This window comes from Euleptes europaea, chromosome 8 (genome assembly GCF_029931775.1).
Source record: "Euleptes europaea isolate rEulEur1 chromosome 8, rEulEur1.hap1, whole genome shotgun sequence".
Taxonomy (NCBI): domain Eukaryota; kingdom Metazoa; phylum Chordata; class Lepidosauria; order Squamata; family Sphaerodactylidae; genus Euleptes; species Euleptes europaea.
Window position 1 is genome coordinate 8,880,986 of NC_079319.1, and position 16,147 is coordinate 8,897,132.

General features: G+C 44.0%; 1 protein-coding gene across 1 annotated transcript in view; it reads right to left on the minus strand.

The window, feature by feature from the left end:
* The window catches only part of KHDRBS3 (KH RNA binding domain containing, signal transduction associated 3), a 157,018-nt gene that overhangs the window by 59,323 nt on the left and 81,548 nt on the right, over window positions 1–16,147 (minus strand). Inside the window, exon 4 of the mRNA XM_056854111.1 lies at window positions 2,082–2,228. Coding sequence (XP_056710089.1) covers window positions 2,082–2,228 — 147 coding nt within the window. The remainder of the gene's footprint in view (window positions 1–2,081; window positions 2,229–16,147) is intronic.

A 16,147-nucleotide genomic window follows, 5' to 3' on the forward strand; every position in this document is an offset into this window, starting at 1 on the left:
TGAAGTGATCTGTTAACATGTGGAATCCAAAACTAATCTGCATGGCTATTGTGGACTGTAGTCTTTATTTGTCTGGAGTTTTTCAGGACAGGAAGCCAAGCCTTATTCATTCTTAAATTCTCTTCTTTTCTGTTAAAGTTGTGCTGACTATTTTGTCAGTTTGCACATAGAAGGCATTGAAATTCATAAACATCAGCACAACTTTAACAGAAAAGAAGCGAGTTTAAGAATAAGGCTTGGCTTCCTGTCCTGAAAAACTCCAGACTAACAAAGACTACAGTCCACAATAGCCATGCAGATTAATTTTGGATTCCACATGTTAACAGATCACTTCAGGATACAATGGTTCCACATTAACATACCACACCCTCATTAGCACATTATCTTGATTCTTACAGGACAATGATTAGCACATTACCTTTGATTCTTTTGCAGGACAATGATTCAGCTCAAACCCAACCCCTTTCTGACTATATATATTACTCTTCTAACACACTTTCACACTGAGAGACACTGTCTTTCAGTGTTACTCCTCTGAAGATGCCTGCCACAGCTGCTGGCGAAACGTCAGGAAAGAAAATACCAAGACCACGGTCACACAGCCCGGATAACCTACAAGAACTGATTACTGGATTCTGTTGGAACACCTGAAAATATTAAAAAGGAAAGGTGCCACCAGCGTGCTGTTAAGTATCACACATTGAATGGAGTCTAGCAGTTACAGAAGCAAAACAGCGGTTGACCTGGGCTCCTTGTCTGTTATTAAATTCTGTTTATCTAAGAGTATGAGTTTTTAAAATAATAAACCCTCTTAAGGGCAATAACACGACAGAAACATCAGACTGAACAGAATTTCTGACCGTTGGCTGCACAGACTGTAGCGTGGCTCTTCAATGGTTAGCAAGGAGGGACCTGATTCACACAGCCTTGGATAGCTTATATACCTTTATTTTATGTCTACCCTGCTTAATTTCCCAATGGGGAGCCAAATCAGCTTACAGTATTGTTTTCCTCTCCTAACCACCACCCTGTGAGGTAGGCCAGGCAAAGACAGAACAGCTGCTCCAAGCTTTCATGGCACGGTGAGGATCTGATCTCTTGATCTTTTCTAACTGCTATTGACAGATTAACATGGCTACCCACCCTGATCATACTGAGAAGTAACTGTTGGACCACTGGTCCATCTAGACCTCCACAGAGTTTCACACGGCACCCAACCAGTTGCCCTGGAGAACCAACAAACAAGGCATAGAAGCCAAGGCCTTCCCCCCATGCTACTTCCTAGCACTATTATTCTGCCTCTTATGCAGATATTCCCTTTATTTGCCATGGCTACTAGACATCTAGCCTTTGCTTAAATACCTGCAGGGAAGGAGAGCTTACCACCTCCCAAGGAAGCCTGTTCCACTGAGGAACTGCTCTAACCATTAGAAAATTCTTCTTAATGTCTAGAAACTCTTCTGATCTCATTTCAGCCTGTTGGTTCTGGTCCAACCTTCTCGGGCAACAGAAAACAACTCAGCATCCTCCTCTACATGACAGCCCTTCAAGTACTTGAAGATGGTTATCATATCACCTCTCAGTCTTCTCCGCCTCAGGCTAAACATACCCAGCTCCTTCAACCTTTCCTCTTAGGACTTGGTCTCCAGACCCCTCACCATATCTGAGCTATCAAGGTGAGGGATAGCTCAGACAATATGCTGGCCCAATGTGAAGCCAAGTCCTAGATTAAACGCTGCATTTCTACTGAGCACAGGCAAACAATGCAAGCCAAGTAAGCCGCTATGGAAACGTGGATGCCCATTGGTGCTGGAGGTGTGGGCCATAACACCAGGCAGAGGGGGGAAGAAAGCCTCTACCTCTCTCACCCCACACAGGAAAAGCAGGGCATCCAAAATGGTTCCATAGCTCTAATGAAAGCATCACACTGGAGCATCACGTCTAACATTTTCACTGAAGTCTTTGCCAAACAAGTCTTCAAAGATTCCAGCTTCGAAAACTTCTTTAAAAAATCTTAAAACACCATTTGCTTCAAGCACAGCAAATAACAAAAGAAAGAAACAACTGGAGTATATACTAACAGGGATGAGGAATTTCTTAATTTCTTCCAGTGCATGTCCCATTCTGGCATATGCTTCTGCTGGTGGAGCAAACACTTCAATTAAAACATGCAGGTCATCATTTAGGTGGAAATATTTTGCTTCTCCGCTTTTCCTCAACTCTTCCTCCTAGGAAAAGCCAAAAAATAATTGTTTTAAGAAGCAGACTTGCACAGCTGTAAAGGAACATTGGTTTAATATTCAACACTGCAGGTGCATGACACATCTGAGATAATTTGATATATCACTGGCCTAAACTAAGAATGCATTTAGATGTCACACAATTAGGCAAAGATAGTATGTGCTAATCCTGGGTAAAATACCGTCAGTAGAACAGAAAAGCAAAATATGTGTGATTAAGGCTGTTGACACATTAAACAAAGATTAAGGAAGACAGGTAATCATGCACCCATTTCAGGGAAACTTGGTAATAAAATACATTTTTTCCCTGTAAATATTGATTCTATCGGCTATTATAGCTTATGGTTGCCTACGGACTGGAAAACCAATTTTAGAATATTTTGTTACAAAAAAAATACCTTGGGGAGAGAAAAATAATACCACAGCAGAGGTTTCATGAATGGTTGCAATTTCACACACTGTTCATTTTTATTTGCTCTAAATACTCACTAAGCAAGGCTGGAAACCATAAACCGGAGAGAGTGGACTGGCATCTCCAAATTTAATCACAGAATTTCAAAGAATTGCTCCCGGGCCTTCAAGCGGTTTCCTATTTTATACGGGACAATATTTCCCCCCCACCCCGGCCAACAAATGCAGATATGCCATCTGACACACTAATCCTACAAGGAGCACTGACGCTTGGAGGGTCCATTTTAATGTTGGCTTTCCAATTCTTTACACCCAACCTGACATTAACACTTAGAAGCCAGTGAAGTACCAAAGAGGTAGGTCACGCTGAAGGCAGTTACACATATTACAAATTAACAGCATGTGTACATGCAGAGCACACTCATTTAGTTGTCCAAAGCTACCCCACATATACACACCTATTTGGTCCCACACATATATCTAGCTTGTCTCACATGCGTACCAAAGACACACACAGCGGGCCGTCATAGCTGCTGATGTTTCTGAACACATCGACATGCGCTGGAGTCAGTGATGTGGGTTTCCAGGGAAAATATGAATCAGAATTTTTTTCTGGTTCAGATTTAAACAATGGAGATAGATTACAATGGACAGCCAGGTTAGTCTGTCTGTAGCAGTAGAAAAGAGCAAGAGTCTAGTAGCTGTGGCTCAGGGGAAGAGCATCTGCTTGGCATGCAGAAGTCCCAAATTCCATCCCCCACATCTCCAGTTAAAGGGACTAGGCAAGTAGGTGATGTGAAAGACCTCTGCCTGAGACCCTGGAGAGCCGCTACCAGTCTGAGTAGACAATACTGACTTTAATGGACCAAGGGTCTGATTCAGTATAAGGCAGACTCACGAGCTTTCGTCACAGCTCATACCCTGCCAGAAATTGTGTTAATATTTAAAGTGCTACTGGACTCTTTGCTCTTTTCTAAATTTAAACAATGTTAGCAACATTTAAACAACAATGAAAATAAATTAAATATTTAAAAAATGTTAGTGAAATGAAAATGTTAGCAGAAGGTGGCTAATATACCACATGCAAGCACAGGGGTTTGTCTGTGCTGTATATCCCACATTTTGTCCATCTAACGTGACTGATTTGCAGCTGGACAGCCCTAACAACACTAGATAAACAGACCATATTTACATAGGCAAGTTGGAAAATTTTCCACCCCACATCTCTGGCTTTGAGTAAATGCCCTTCTACACTTCTGAAGTGAGGGTGTCTATTCCCATCTACACTGTAATATGTTAAGCTGGGAATCAAACCCGGTTCTCCAGATTAGAGTCCACCACTCCAAACCACCGCTCTTAACCACTACACCACGCTGGCTCCCATCTGCAGTTTCCTTTGAAGACCTATGCAAGCACAGCTCTGTGCAACTAAGCTGCTCTCCCCTCAGAGGCGGGACGGAAACTGGATCCACCAGGGCGATTCCTGCCAAGGAGACAGGAAATGAAAAAAAAAATGGTCCTGCCTCCCCAGAAGTGCATAGGAATCACCCACTGATCACAAGATGCCCTTGCCTCAGAGGAGAAGCAGAATTCTGGACTAGATCGACCTCATACTGACTCTTAACAGTTTGCCTCTTGCATACTTATGCCAAATGTTATATTTTCCAACCCTTCAGGGAGAAACTCCAGGGAAGTAGAAGGTTCTCCTTCGATGATTCCCAACCCTGACCGTGTCCACTCCAGCACGATGCCAATGAAGCCAGATGGCTCAGAACCACCAAGTCACACACCCCCTAGGCAACACAGTCTGGATGGCCAAGGAAGGCTGCTTTCTCTACCAAAACAGGGACACAACTCAGGCATGAAATGCCCCTCCCTATCAAGATAGCTGTGGGTGGATTTAGAGCTATTTTCTTACTCCTAAACCTACCTTAAGCAGGGGCTCAGTGTTGTCCCCTGCGGACAACATTCTAAGCCTATTCAGAGATAACTCTATTCCATGTGGAACAAGTTTTGTTTTCACTGCGGGGGGGGGGGGATCTATCCTAGATTTATTTTCTAAAGATGCAGCATGAGAAAGATTATACTACAATAAATCTATTAATTTCTGAAGTGCTGTAAGCCTTTCTGTTTACCATATTTTTCAGGCTCTCAAAAAAAAAAAAAGAGAGAGAGATGGAAGCTGAAAAAAGTGGACCTTCTGCCCGCTTAAGGTGGTCTATCACCAGCATTTTACTGCACTGACCAATGTAACCAGATGCTGTCAGGCAAGCATCCTTGGGAGCTACGAACCCAGAGACTCAAGCCAGTGCCAAGCTCTGCCAGAATCCACCAGGTTCCACACTGGCTCTACCTCACCTACCAGGTTCTTCCAGCTGTCATCCCCTTCACCCACCAGGTACCTCCGGCTGAAGCACCCTAAACTCACAAGGTTCCACATCTTTCAGACTTTATATCCTATCCATCAGGTTCTACCAGGAACTCCCTCCCTGTGGTGATAACTGCCAACTTGGAAGGCTTTAAGAGGGGAGTGGACATGTTCATGGAGAAGAGAGGTGTTCATGGCTACTAATCAAAATGGATACTAGTCATAATGCATACCTATTCTCTCCAGGATCGGATGGGCACACCTATTATATTATGTGCTTTGGAACACAGGCAGGACACTGCTGCAGCAGTTGTCTTGTTTGTGGGCTTCCTAGAGGCACCTGGTTGGCCACTGGGTAAACCGACTGCTGGACTTGATGGACTTGGTCTAATACAGCATGGCCTTTCTTATGTTCTTACCACAGCTCTGCCCCCACCCAGAACACCCCTGAATAATTTTAAAAATCAACAAGTTGACAACTACTTCCTACACCTTGGGTTTTCAAAGCCATTTGCCATTTTCTCTTCTGAACTATGGACTCCTCTACACCCAGAGACACCCAGCATTGTTCCTGCTATTCACACTGGCTGTACCACTTCTAGTTTGCTTCGTTACCCCCTGGTTCCTCTCCCTGTGTACCTCCTTTCCTGGCCTTTTCCTCTCCCCCTACTTCCTTGCCTCTGTTGCTTAGCAACTCGGGCTGCGGATCAGGCAGAGATGCTGGGCAGATTGTACTGACCTACACAGAATGCATACAGGTGAGTACGGAGGAACCTGCCCCAGAGACTGTGAGTTGAAGGGTGGAGGTAGGGAAGAAGTGTCTGGAGCAAACCTTTAGGGGCTTTTGCCCCCTGCGTGGATCCATCACTCTGTATTCAAGGGAGCAAAAGAAATAAGGCATCTTGGAACCTGGGGTAGGGGAGATTCTGTGAACGTGGAAATCAGCTGTCTGCATGGACAGGCCATTTTCTGATTTAAGTGTTTTACGGTCCATCTCAGAGAATTCACTGCCCAGAATACAGGAAGGCAGAAGCAGTTTGTGTATTACTAAGCAATCGGGTGGACGACAGTCTATACATTTCCCCTGATGACAAGTACATCAATTAGCCTGGCTTGGCCAGGAAAGGGTGGCCTATAAATCCAATATGTCAAATCACATACATAATTGCACTGTACAAAATAGTTCACAAAGTTACTTCGACAAACAATTCGGGACTGTGGTCTATACCAAAGCTACTTAAACTGTGGGCCGTGACCCCATATGGGATTGTGTAACTTAATGGGGTCGCGAAAAATTTGGCAACAGTAAAATATTGTTTTTAAATAAATTTATGATTTATTATTCAGTAAATGTTTGATTTATATACCTATTTTGTATACACGGGGTGGCGTAAAAATTTCTTGGGCAAAAAGGGGTCGCGAGTGGAAAAGGTTTAAGAAGCCCTGGTCTATACTACTGTGTATACCATGCTGTAAAAGTGGAATCCTACTATGTAATTTTTGTACTACTTAATAAGTCATGTTAATACTTATGCTTTGCTTCAGTTCTGTTTTTAGAGTTCTGGTTGGTTCAAGACTTCTACAATCCTAACCCTATTTCATTGTTTACTGAATATACTTCAAGTACTTGAAAGGCTGTCATACAGAGGATGGTGCCAAGTTGTTTTCTGTTGCTCCAGAAGGTCGGACCAGAACCAACGGGCTGAACATCTGGTGGACTCTAAAGTTAGAGGAGGTTTAGCACTACCTAACTTTCAACTTTATGCTGAAGCGGCCGCTTTAGTATGGCTAAAGGACTGGATGAACTTATCTAATTCGCGTTTGTTAGATCTTGAAGGTTTTAACAATATAAGTGGATGGCAAGGCTATTTATGGTATGGTAAAATTAAGATACAAGCATCATTTCGTAACCATATAATCAGGTCTTCCTTATTTCATATATGGATGAGATATAAACATATTCTTGAACCAGTAACACCAATGTGGATATCACCTCAAGAAATGTTGACATTACGCCCACTTAGATTGGACAAATTTATCACCTACCAAGAGTTAATTAACTGGGAAGGAAAGAAAAGCTCACTAAAAGACTTTCAGTTACTTAAAGACGATTTACAATGGCTTCAATATCATCAAATTAAATCAGTATTTACACAAGATATGAAGAATGGATTCTCTAAAGAAAAATCACCTTTTCACAGGATGCTATTAGATAATAATACTCAACTGATTTCTAAAATGTATAATCTTCTTTTAACCATTTATTGTGAGCAGGAAATAATCAAACCAACAATGATTAATTGGGCTCAAACTGTGGGACATGATATTGCCCTAAACAAATGGGAAAGACTATGGGCGAAAGACCTGAAAGGAATAAATGCGCAGTCAATTCGAGAAAATATCTATAAAATGATGTATAGATGGCATTTAACGCCTAAGAAGATTGCAAAGATCTACAAAGTGACATCCCCTAAATGTTGGAAATGTAATAAAGAAGTTGGTTCTTTTTATCATATGTGGTGGACTTGTGACAAAGCTAAGGATTTTTGGGATATGATATATAACGAATTAAGACTAATAGTACAAAAAAACATACCCAAAACACTAGAAATGATGCTATTAAGTATGATACCTGATGATTTGTTAAAACAAAGGACTTTTTTGATTTACGCGACTACAGCTGCAAGACTGCTTTATGCAGCAAAATGGAAAGGGGCAGATACTCCTGGGGAAAAAGACTGGACTATGAAAATGTTTGAACTGGTGGAAATGGCAAAACTTACAGCTATTTTAAATCAAAAAGACAATGTTCAATTTATGGGGGAATGGGAGGCTTGGATGAAATATTGTGAATATGAACTAGGACTGGGGAAAATGGAAGAGTACCTTTTAATCTGATCTAGATGATATTGTTAACATAAAGAAACATATTCAATTATATTGAAATTATAATGTGATTGAAACCTAATTGAGATATAAGAATAATTAAGATCAGACCATATCACGATGGGATAGAATACTTTATTAAGAGGCGGACGGAGGTGATGGGGAAGTCAATAAATTTTCCTTTATTTTTTATTTTTATTTAGCATTTAAACAATTATAACAACATTACCTATGATTTAGTTTTTAATACTACGTGTATTGTTGTTTGTTAACATGGAAAATTTATATTATAAAAAACAATAAAATTTTCAAAAAAAAAAAACTGAACCAACGGGCTGAAATTAAATCAAAAGTGTTTCGGTCTAGACATTAAGAAGAATTTTCTAACAGTTAGAGCGGTTCCTCAGTGGAACAGGCTTCCTCGGGAGGTGGTAAGATCTCCTTCCCTGGAGGTTTTTAAGCAGAGGCTAGATGGCCATCTGACAGCAATGCTGATTCTATGACCTTAGGCAGATCATGAGAGGGAGACCACCTTGGCCATCTACTGGGCATGGAGTAGGGGTCACGGGGTGGGGGGTAAGTTGTGAATTTCCTGCATTGTGCAGGGGGTTGGACTAGATGGCCCTGCTGGTCCCTTCCAACTCTATGATTCTATGAATGTCGACCCATCCCTGTTGATTGTATCGACTCACTCTGTTTAATCCACCTTGAGTCCCAGGGAGAAAGGTGGGCTATAAATAGCGTAACTACATAAATAAAATAAATAAATAAAAAAGTGAGAGTGAAGGGGGACCAAAATGTTTTGGAGGGAGCTTAGCACAGCAGTCTCCCTGCCCCTAGTTACAGTCCCCTTTCATGAGACCTAGGGACAGGAGACACTCACAGAGAGGTACAGATTCCGCATTGTGAATGGGCTCTCAGTTCTGCTTATCTCAGAAAGCACCAGCTCCTTTCTGAAGTGCTGCTGCATCAGGTTAGACACTTCAGTGGTAGGTCGTATTTTATTTAGCAAGTGTTAAAAATACCCTCGCGCTCGCACCTCTTTCTCAATAGGTCCACAAATAGATGTTTGACTGACTGACTTCCCCCCCCCCTCCCCAAAGAAAGCTCTCCTTGTTTGCTCTTGGTGTGCCATAATGATGAGTTACTTAGAAATGACAATCAGCACCAGCTCATTGCCGCTAATCTTCTTGTTGTAAAATTTAGAGCATTCAGACTGCCTAAATGGGATGGAAAAGCAAAGCAATCTGATTAGTTGATTAGGAAATTCAGAGCAGGGGGGAATTAACACACCATAATTAGCTGTCTGAAACTTGTCAAAGCTGCTTATAAAGAACAGCAAATACATATACACAAGCGGGGGCTTGCGAGACCCGCAGGGATGGGGTGGGGTGGGGAAACGATCTCTCTTGCTGGCCCGCCAGGCTAGCTGCTTGCTGGCGACACAGCAGCGCCACTCACCCATCTCGCCCAACCACTCACCAGCTCCTGGTGGAGCAGCAGCATTGGCAGCTCCTTCCTCGCCTACACATACTGCTGCCTCTCCACAGGTCATATAGCACCAGCACTGGTTCCTCCTTACTCTGCCACCTCTCCATGGGTTACACAATGGGGAGGGGGAGAAGTGGTAGTGAGGGGCAGCAGTGGTTCTGGCTACTTCCTGCCCACAGTGCTGCCACCATGGGTGGTGGTTCCCGCTCGTTCTCCCCACCCATCAGCCTTCAGAGGAGAGGCCATGGTGGGCTGCCTCAGGGCACGGGGCCCCTCCCTCCCCTCTGCTGATGGTAAGCTGACATTGGCTAAGCTTGCAGAGTCGACACATTCCTCCATTTGGGAAGGATGAAATGTGTCGACCCATTGTGCTGCAGTCAAAAAGGCAAACTCTATGTTTGGCATTATTAGGAAAAGGCACTGAAAATAAAAAAGGCTCAATATTATAATGTCCCTCTATGGTACAGCCTAATCTGTAATACTGTGTGCAGTTCTGGCCACCGTATCGCAAAAAAGGACACTGCAGAGCTGGCGAAAGCACAGCAGAGGACAACAAAGTTGATTAAGAGATTGGAGCACCTTCCCTATGAGGAAGGCTGAAGCGTCTGGGACTTTTCAGTTTAGAAAAGAGACTACTAAGGGGTGACATGATAAGGTTTTATAAAATTATGTATGGGATGGAGAGCTGGCGAAGATAACTTTTTCTCCCTCTCCCAAAATACCAGAACTCGAGGGCATCCAATGAAGGCAATGGACAATAGATTCAGGATGGACAAAAGGAAATACTTCTTTACACAGTGAGTGATTAAAATGTGGAATTCACTGCCAGAAGATGTAGCGATGGCTACAGCTTTTAAAATGGCTTTTAAAAGGGATCAAACAGATCCATGGATAATAGATCTATAAGTGGCTATTAGCCATGGTGACAAAAGGGAACCTCCACATTCAGAGGCATTAAAATTAGGTGGCAACACCAGGGGAAGGCCTTAATCTCTATGCCTTGTTGTTGGACCTCCAGACTATATGGACCTGATCTGAACTACATGGACCCGGGTCTGATCCAGCAAGGCTCTTTCGTTCTTATGGATTTAAACCTTCCTCCATCTTTTAAAACTTTTCAGACTTTTCTGCAACACTGGAGGACCCCCAAATTTGTAGCACCCCTCCTCTCTCTATGGCCCCAATCCCTGGATTTAACTATCTGCAGATGGGGCCATATTGAGAATTTGACATACAAGTAGGGACCCACAAGATTGGGGGTGGGGGAGATCCCAGGACTGTCAACACCAAAGGCCTCATCTGCCCCAAAGCAGCCTGCATCCATTCTGCTTTAGCATGGAGTGTGTGCAGGAGATCTTCCTGGTGCAGTGGACTTGGGGTGTGGAGTGCTAATGGTCAACAAACACCTCCCCAGTCCCTGCCGCCTCATATTCCTTGCCGACCTATTCCTGCCTCTGTGGGTCTGGGGGGCCCTGACACTTGCACTACTACCCATGGCATGGATTTGCACAGTGCCTGGCACATGGCGAGAGAGGTGCAGCCTGATCAGAGCCCTTTCCTCAGCCCCGCTCAATCCCTGACCAGGAAACAGCCTGGTAGTTTGGATTGGCAGTGGTTGACTCGTCGGCAACCTCCGCCAGGACATGCCAGTCAGTCGATGTCATGTGCCACAGCCGAAGCAGAGGCCAGCTGGCGGGACTCAGCAGAGGCCAGCTGCCACCGCTGTGTACACACAGTAGCCCCTGGGCGAAGGTAGGAGGCAGATGGCGCAGCAAGGTATAGCACTGACTTTTCCGATCGCAAAACTTAGAAAGATCAAGAGCTGAAAATTCTCCAAAGCTCTGCTTCAGATACAATTCACAGCTTCATATCAATCCTTGTTTTACCATGCCAGAAAAAGTTATCCTTTCTAACTTTTGATAACACAATATAATCTTTCAGACCGTGAGTCCTGTTGTTTCTCTTATTCGAGCAACCAGTAATTGACCAAACACCTATTTGAATCTTTCTATTTTGTACTGATAAGAGATTCTTTTTATTAAGCAAGACAGTACAGAGTAAAGAAGTGAAATAATTGATCCTACACAATATGTAGTTATACGGGCTAGTAAGATTAAAGTTCCTAACATTGTTCTAATAATTACCAAAATTAGTTATATCAGTTAAAATGAATCTGATTTCATTCTCTTGCCTATTGCTCTTAAGGATTATCAAATAAGCCTAAAGGTCCCAGTGTTTTACCAATCAGGGATTTCTTCAATCTCTGCCTTCTGAGCCTCAGTTCAAGGAAATCTGATTTGCTATTCACAACCATGTATATTAATAGAGAAAACCTATCTACCTGATCAATCTCTAAAGTTGATAAACACAATCATGTGACTACTTCTAAGCATTCTGGTTGGCTATTGTAATAGGCAATATCATCAGAAAAACAGAGTTGCACTTACCTGTAACTGCTGTTCATTGAAGTCTTCTGTGCAGACACACATTTGGGACTGCGCCTGCACGCAGGCCTGCCACCGGAAACTTTTACTAGGCTCAGGCCTCTAGTTGGGATGCCCCTCAGCTAGGGCAGGCGGGCAGGCTTCCCGCCAAGCCACCGCGTGCTCCTGGGTGGGGCATCCCTCGTTCCTCGCCCGCTGCCGACCTACTTAATACGCAGAGAGCTCAAGATTCTTTACCCTTTCTACTCTCCTTACTTTTGACTTATCTGCTTCTGTTTTTGTTTTGTTTTTTAGGTCGACAGCAGGGTCGGTGGGTCGACTGAGCCCTCTGAGGTGTCCTGGATCCGACCGACGGGGACGGGGCCATAAGGGCTTTTCTCCATAGTTCGGCATTCAAGCGGGCAGTTTGCGTGTTGTGTGCCCGGGTAGAGAATTTCTGGCATATCTTGCATGTGGTGACGTTATGGCCTTTGCCTAGGCAAAGTAGGCACAGGTCATGACTGTCTGTGTGCGGGATCTTGGTATCGCACTTGGGACAATGCTTGAAAGGGAATTTGGAGGCCATTATGGCCCTCGGCACGCGGCTGGGGGGACCGGGCTCTCAGAAATCGTTCCACGGAGCGGAGAAGATGGGGCTGGTCAGGAAGCCCTGAGCGGCAGCCCAAAAACTCACAAACGAACAGTTCTGACGACTTTTGAAGAAAATGGAGCTGAGAAAGTTTAATTACGTTCCACTCTCGGTGGCGGCAAAGAAGGAACTGAGGAGGGAGGGGATGCCCTGCCCAGGAGCATGGGGTGGTTTGGTGGGAAGCTGGCCCGCCTGCCCTAGGGGAGGGGCATCCCAACTAGAGGCCTGAGCCTAGTAAAAGTTTCCGGTGGCAGGCCTGCGCGCAGGCGCAGTCCCAAATGTGGGGCTGCACCAAAGACTAAAAATGAACACATCTGCTTACTTCAATGAGCTCTTTTCTTAGATAGCAACATAGAAAGCCATAACTGCCTCAGCAAAAATACTTTCTCAGGCCTAACAGCTGCAAAACAAAGGATGACCTAACCTAGCAGGTGTACAATCTCCTTATACCAGGGATGAGATCATTACTACTGCATCAAAGGGATGTCAAGGAGCACACAGCCTGCCAGCAGGGTGGCTGCCTCACCTTCCTGTCTGAACTTCATCCCCAGAAGAAACCCCCTCTCTTCCATCCTGACTTCTCTAACCCACCTTCACTGTTGCTGCCTCAGTGGCAGTTTCGCCGGCAGGGGGAACCTGGGTCCTGCTTATACACCCACCCACCTCAGTGGATGTTTCAGTGGTGTTGGGGGGCCGGCCGGCTGGCCCACCCGTTTGCTGTCAGGCTGTCTCAGTGGTGGGATGGGGAAAAGGATGCTTTGAGGAGACAGTTTCTTGTGCAAGAGCAAACAAATGCTCTTGGTTTTCTTTCTTTCCCCCTGTTCTTAGACGGACGTCTTGAACAATAAAATCATAAAACTTAAAGACCCATCTCTAAAAACACCTCTCTTCGTCTCTTCTCTGCAGCCTCCAAAAAAACGAGCAACAAAATAAGTACGTTGAGGGTCAGAGTCCTCCAAGAGAACTGGACCTTTTGCTCCAAAGTTGCTCAAGAAGATGTGGGCCATTTGTTAAAACATGGTATAATCCATTTTAGCCTAAGTTGGTATACATAAGGACAGTGCAAAAGGATATGTACCAAGGAGACCACTGACTGAAGAGGGCAGGGACACAGCCAGTCTGAGAAAGGGATCTTTAGCATACGGCCCAGCAAAACCATTGAAAAAGGGCAATTAAATCTTGAAAGCATAAAGATTCTACATAACTTTGGACTAACCAGAGAATCCATACAGGAAGGAAAATTACTCTTAGATAACAGGCCCAGGGCAAGTAGAGAACATGTCCTCTGAGCATCAAAATGAGTACAACTCTTATCTCTAGCATAGATCAATTTGGTCACACATTTTTTACAACCATCTACAGAAGAAGAGTCTTCTGCCTTCAAATTTACAAATGAGTGCTCAGTTTTAAGGCTTTTTGGACACCGCCCCCATTTTTATGGTTTCACATTTTTCTACAAACCGGGGGGAGGGAGGGTGTACCCCAAGTTTGAAGAACAGTCTTTCTTATACCAGTGTGGCCCAATTTTTACAGATGGGGCTAGATATTCAAACAAACAATATAAATAAAAGCTTCCCTTAATAGAGCCCTTCTAGCCCCTCCACTCCCACCCGCTTATTTGTGGCATAAAATTGGAAAAGATCTGCATCCGAGAGTTTAAGCAGCAGGTTGTCTCAGTTGAAAGTTAATGAAGTTGGCTTCCAAAAGATGAGGATAATGATTTACTTATGAGTAATATAGAGAGCTCCAAGGCAAAAAAGGGTAGGGCTTGCAAGAAAGAAATTTAAAATGGAAAAGGCTAAGCCAGCTATCACAAAATCCTTCTTAACGGTGAGATCTTTCAGACTGTAATAATCTCCCCTGGGATGCTGTACAAGCTCCGATCCACTGAATAATTTAAGGCTAAACAAAGCACTGGGAAAAAAGATACTCCGGCAAACAATCCTGCCAAGCCCAAGACAAGATAACTTACAAGCAGCACCCAGGATGCCAAAACATGATCCACATTAAAAAACACGACAATATTACAAGTTTGGCCATAGTCAAGCAAATGAATGGTACTGAAATGTCCAGCAACCTCAGGGAGATATAAGTGTCCCCGTCTGCCCTAGCGACAGAACAGCATTAGACATAACTGTTACAGTATTTCCCTGCATGATCAATTGAGGAGGGGTGTGTTTTCTATTATATGCACATAAAAGTAGGATTTAACACGATCAAGAGCTTTGGACAGTCTCACTCACTAATCATCTGAGCAGTTAAGTCTCTACACGATTAATACATCTAATGCCCTCCGCAGTCGAAATCAGAGGCACTCACAAGCCTGTCTGTGCAGCGCGGCTCAGCAAACGCACCATGTAAGGGCAGAACTTGACCACCCAGATAATCTGCACTTGCATTTCTACTCAAACTCAAGCTTCTAGCCCTCAAGGCCCTGCACGCAGTATGACCTGCTTGAATCTTATAAGCTAGAACGGGGAACTGAGCAAGCTTTCTAATTGGGAACAGGGCAAAGCTTCTGCCCGTGATTACCTGCAGAACTATGGAAAATAGATACGGAGTTGCACTAGATGTGCCAACTTTATTAAGCTCGCTTTTCATTGCAGAATTCGGATTTCTCCCCTTGAGTATGCACGGTTCCTGGACGTATGCAATGTCCAGCGTCACTTGCTCTCACCCTTCACAGCCATCTGGCAAAAGCTAGGCGTGGAGATGACAATTTCTATCACCATGACCTGGAAACACCATACTTATATTTCCAGGTAATAACACCCAAGTGACTATGCATCTGCTGTAAAAATCTGTTCAGGGCCAGTGGCTGCTATATCCCAGGGTGGTTCCCCTTCTGGCCATTATTGTCAGTTGTATCAGCTTTAGCCCAGGATTGTTGCCATCAATCCTTAAATTAATACTTAAGGATTAAGTATCTCTACCTGAGAACCTGGAGAGCAGCTGCCAGTCAGAGTAGACAATACTGAATTTGCTAGACCAAGGGACTGATTCAGTATAAGGCAGCTTCATGTGTTCAAGTTGTCCCACACAACTGGGTAGAAGAAGAGTTGGTTTTTATAGGCTGACTTTCTCTACCACTTAAGGAAGAATCAAACCGGCTTACAATCACCTCCCCGCAACAAACACCCTGTGAGGTAGGCAGGGCTGAGAGAGTGTGACTAGCCCAAGGTCACCCAGCTGGCTTCATGTGAAGGAGTGGGGAAACAAATCCAGTTCACCAGATTAGCCTCCGCCACTCATGTGGAGGAGTAGGGAATCAAACCCGGTTCTCCAGATCAGAGTCCACCGCTCCAAACCACTACACCACGCTGGCTCTCCAGTAGGTACAGTTACACTCCAGCAGGTTCAGTTACCTCTGTTGCTCATTCATTTTCTGTTTTACCCTTGTCTGCCATGGCAACACATAACTGTCACATTTAAGTCACATTTAAGTGTCACATGAGAGTCATTGTGTATAACATTCATTCATGTAAGGGCAAGTTATGAGTGTGTGCATTTTGACGTAAGCCTTCATGTGTGTCTTCCCTAAATAAATCTGGTGATCTCTTGTCCACTGGATATGGAAAAAGCAGTGTGATCTTCACTAAGATTATCCAGGGACAGGGATCCCAGGAGAGTGAGAAACTGAGTAAGGAGATATTTTTACAGGCCCTGCATTTAGTTGTAA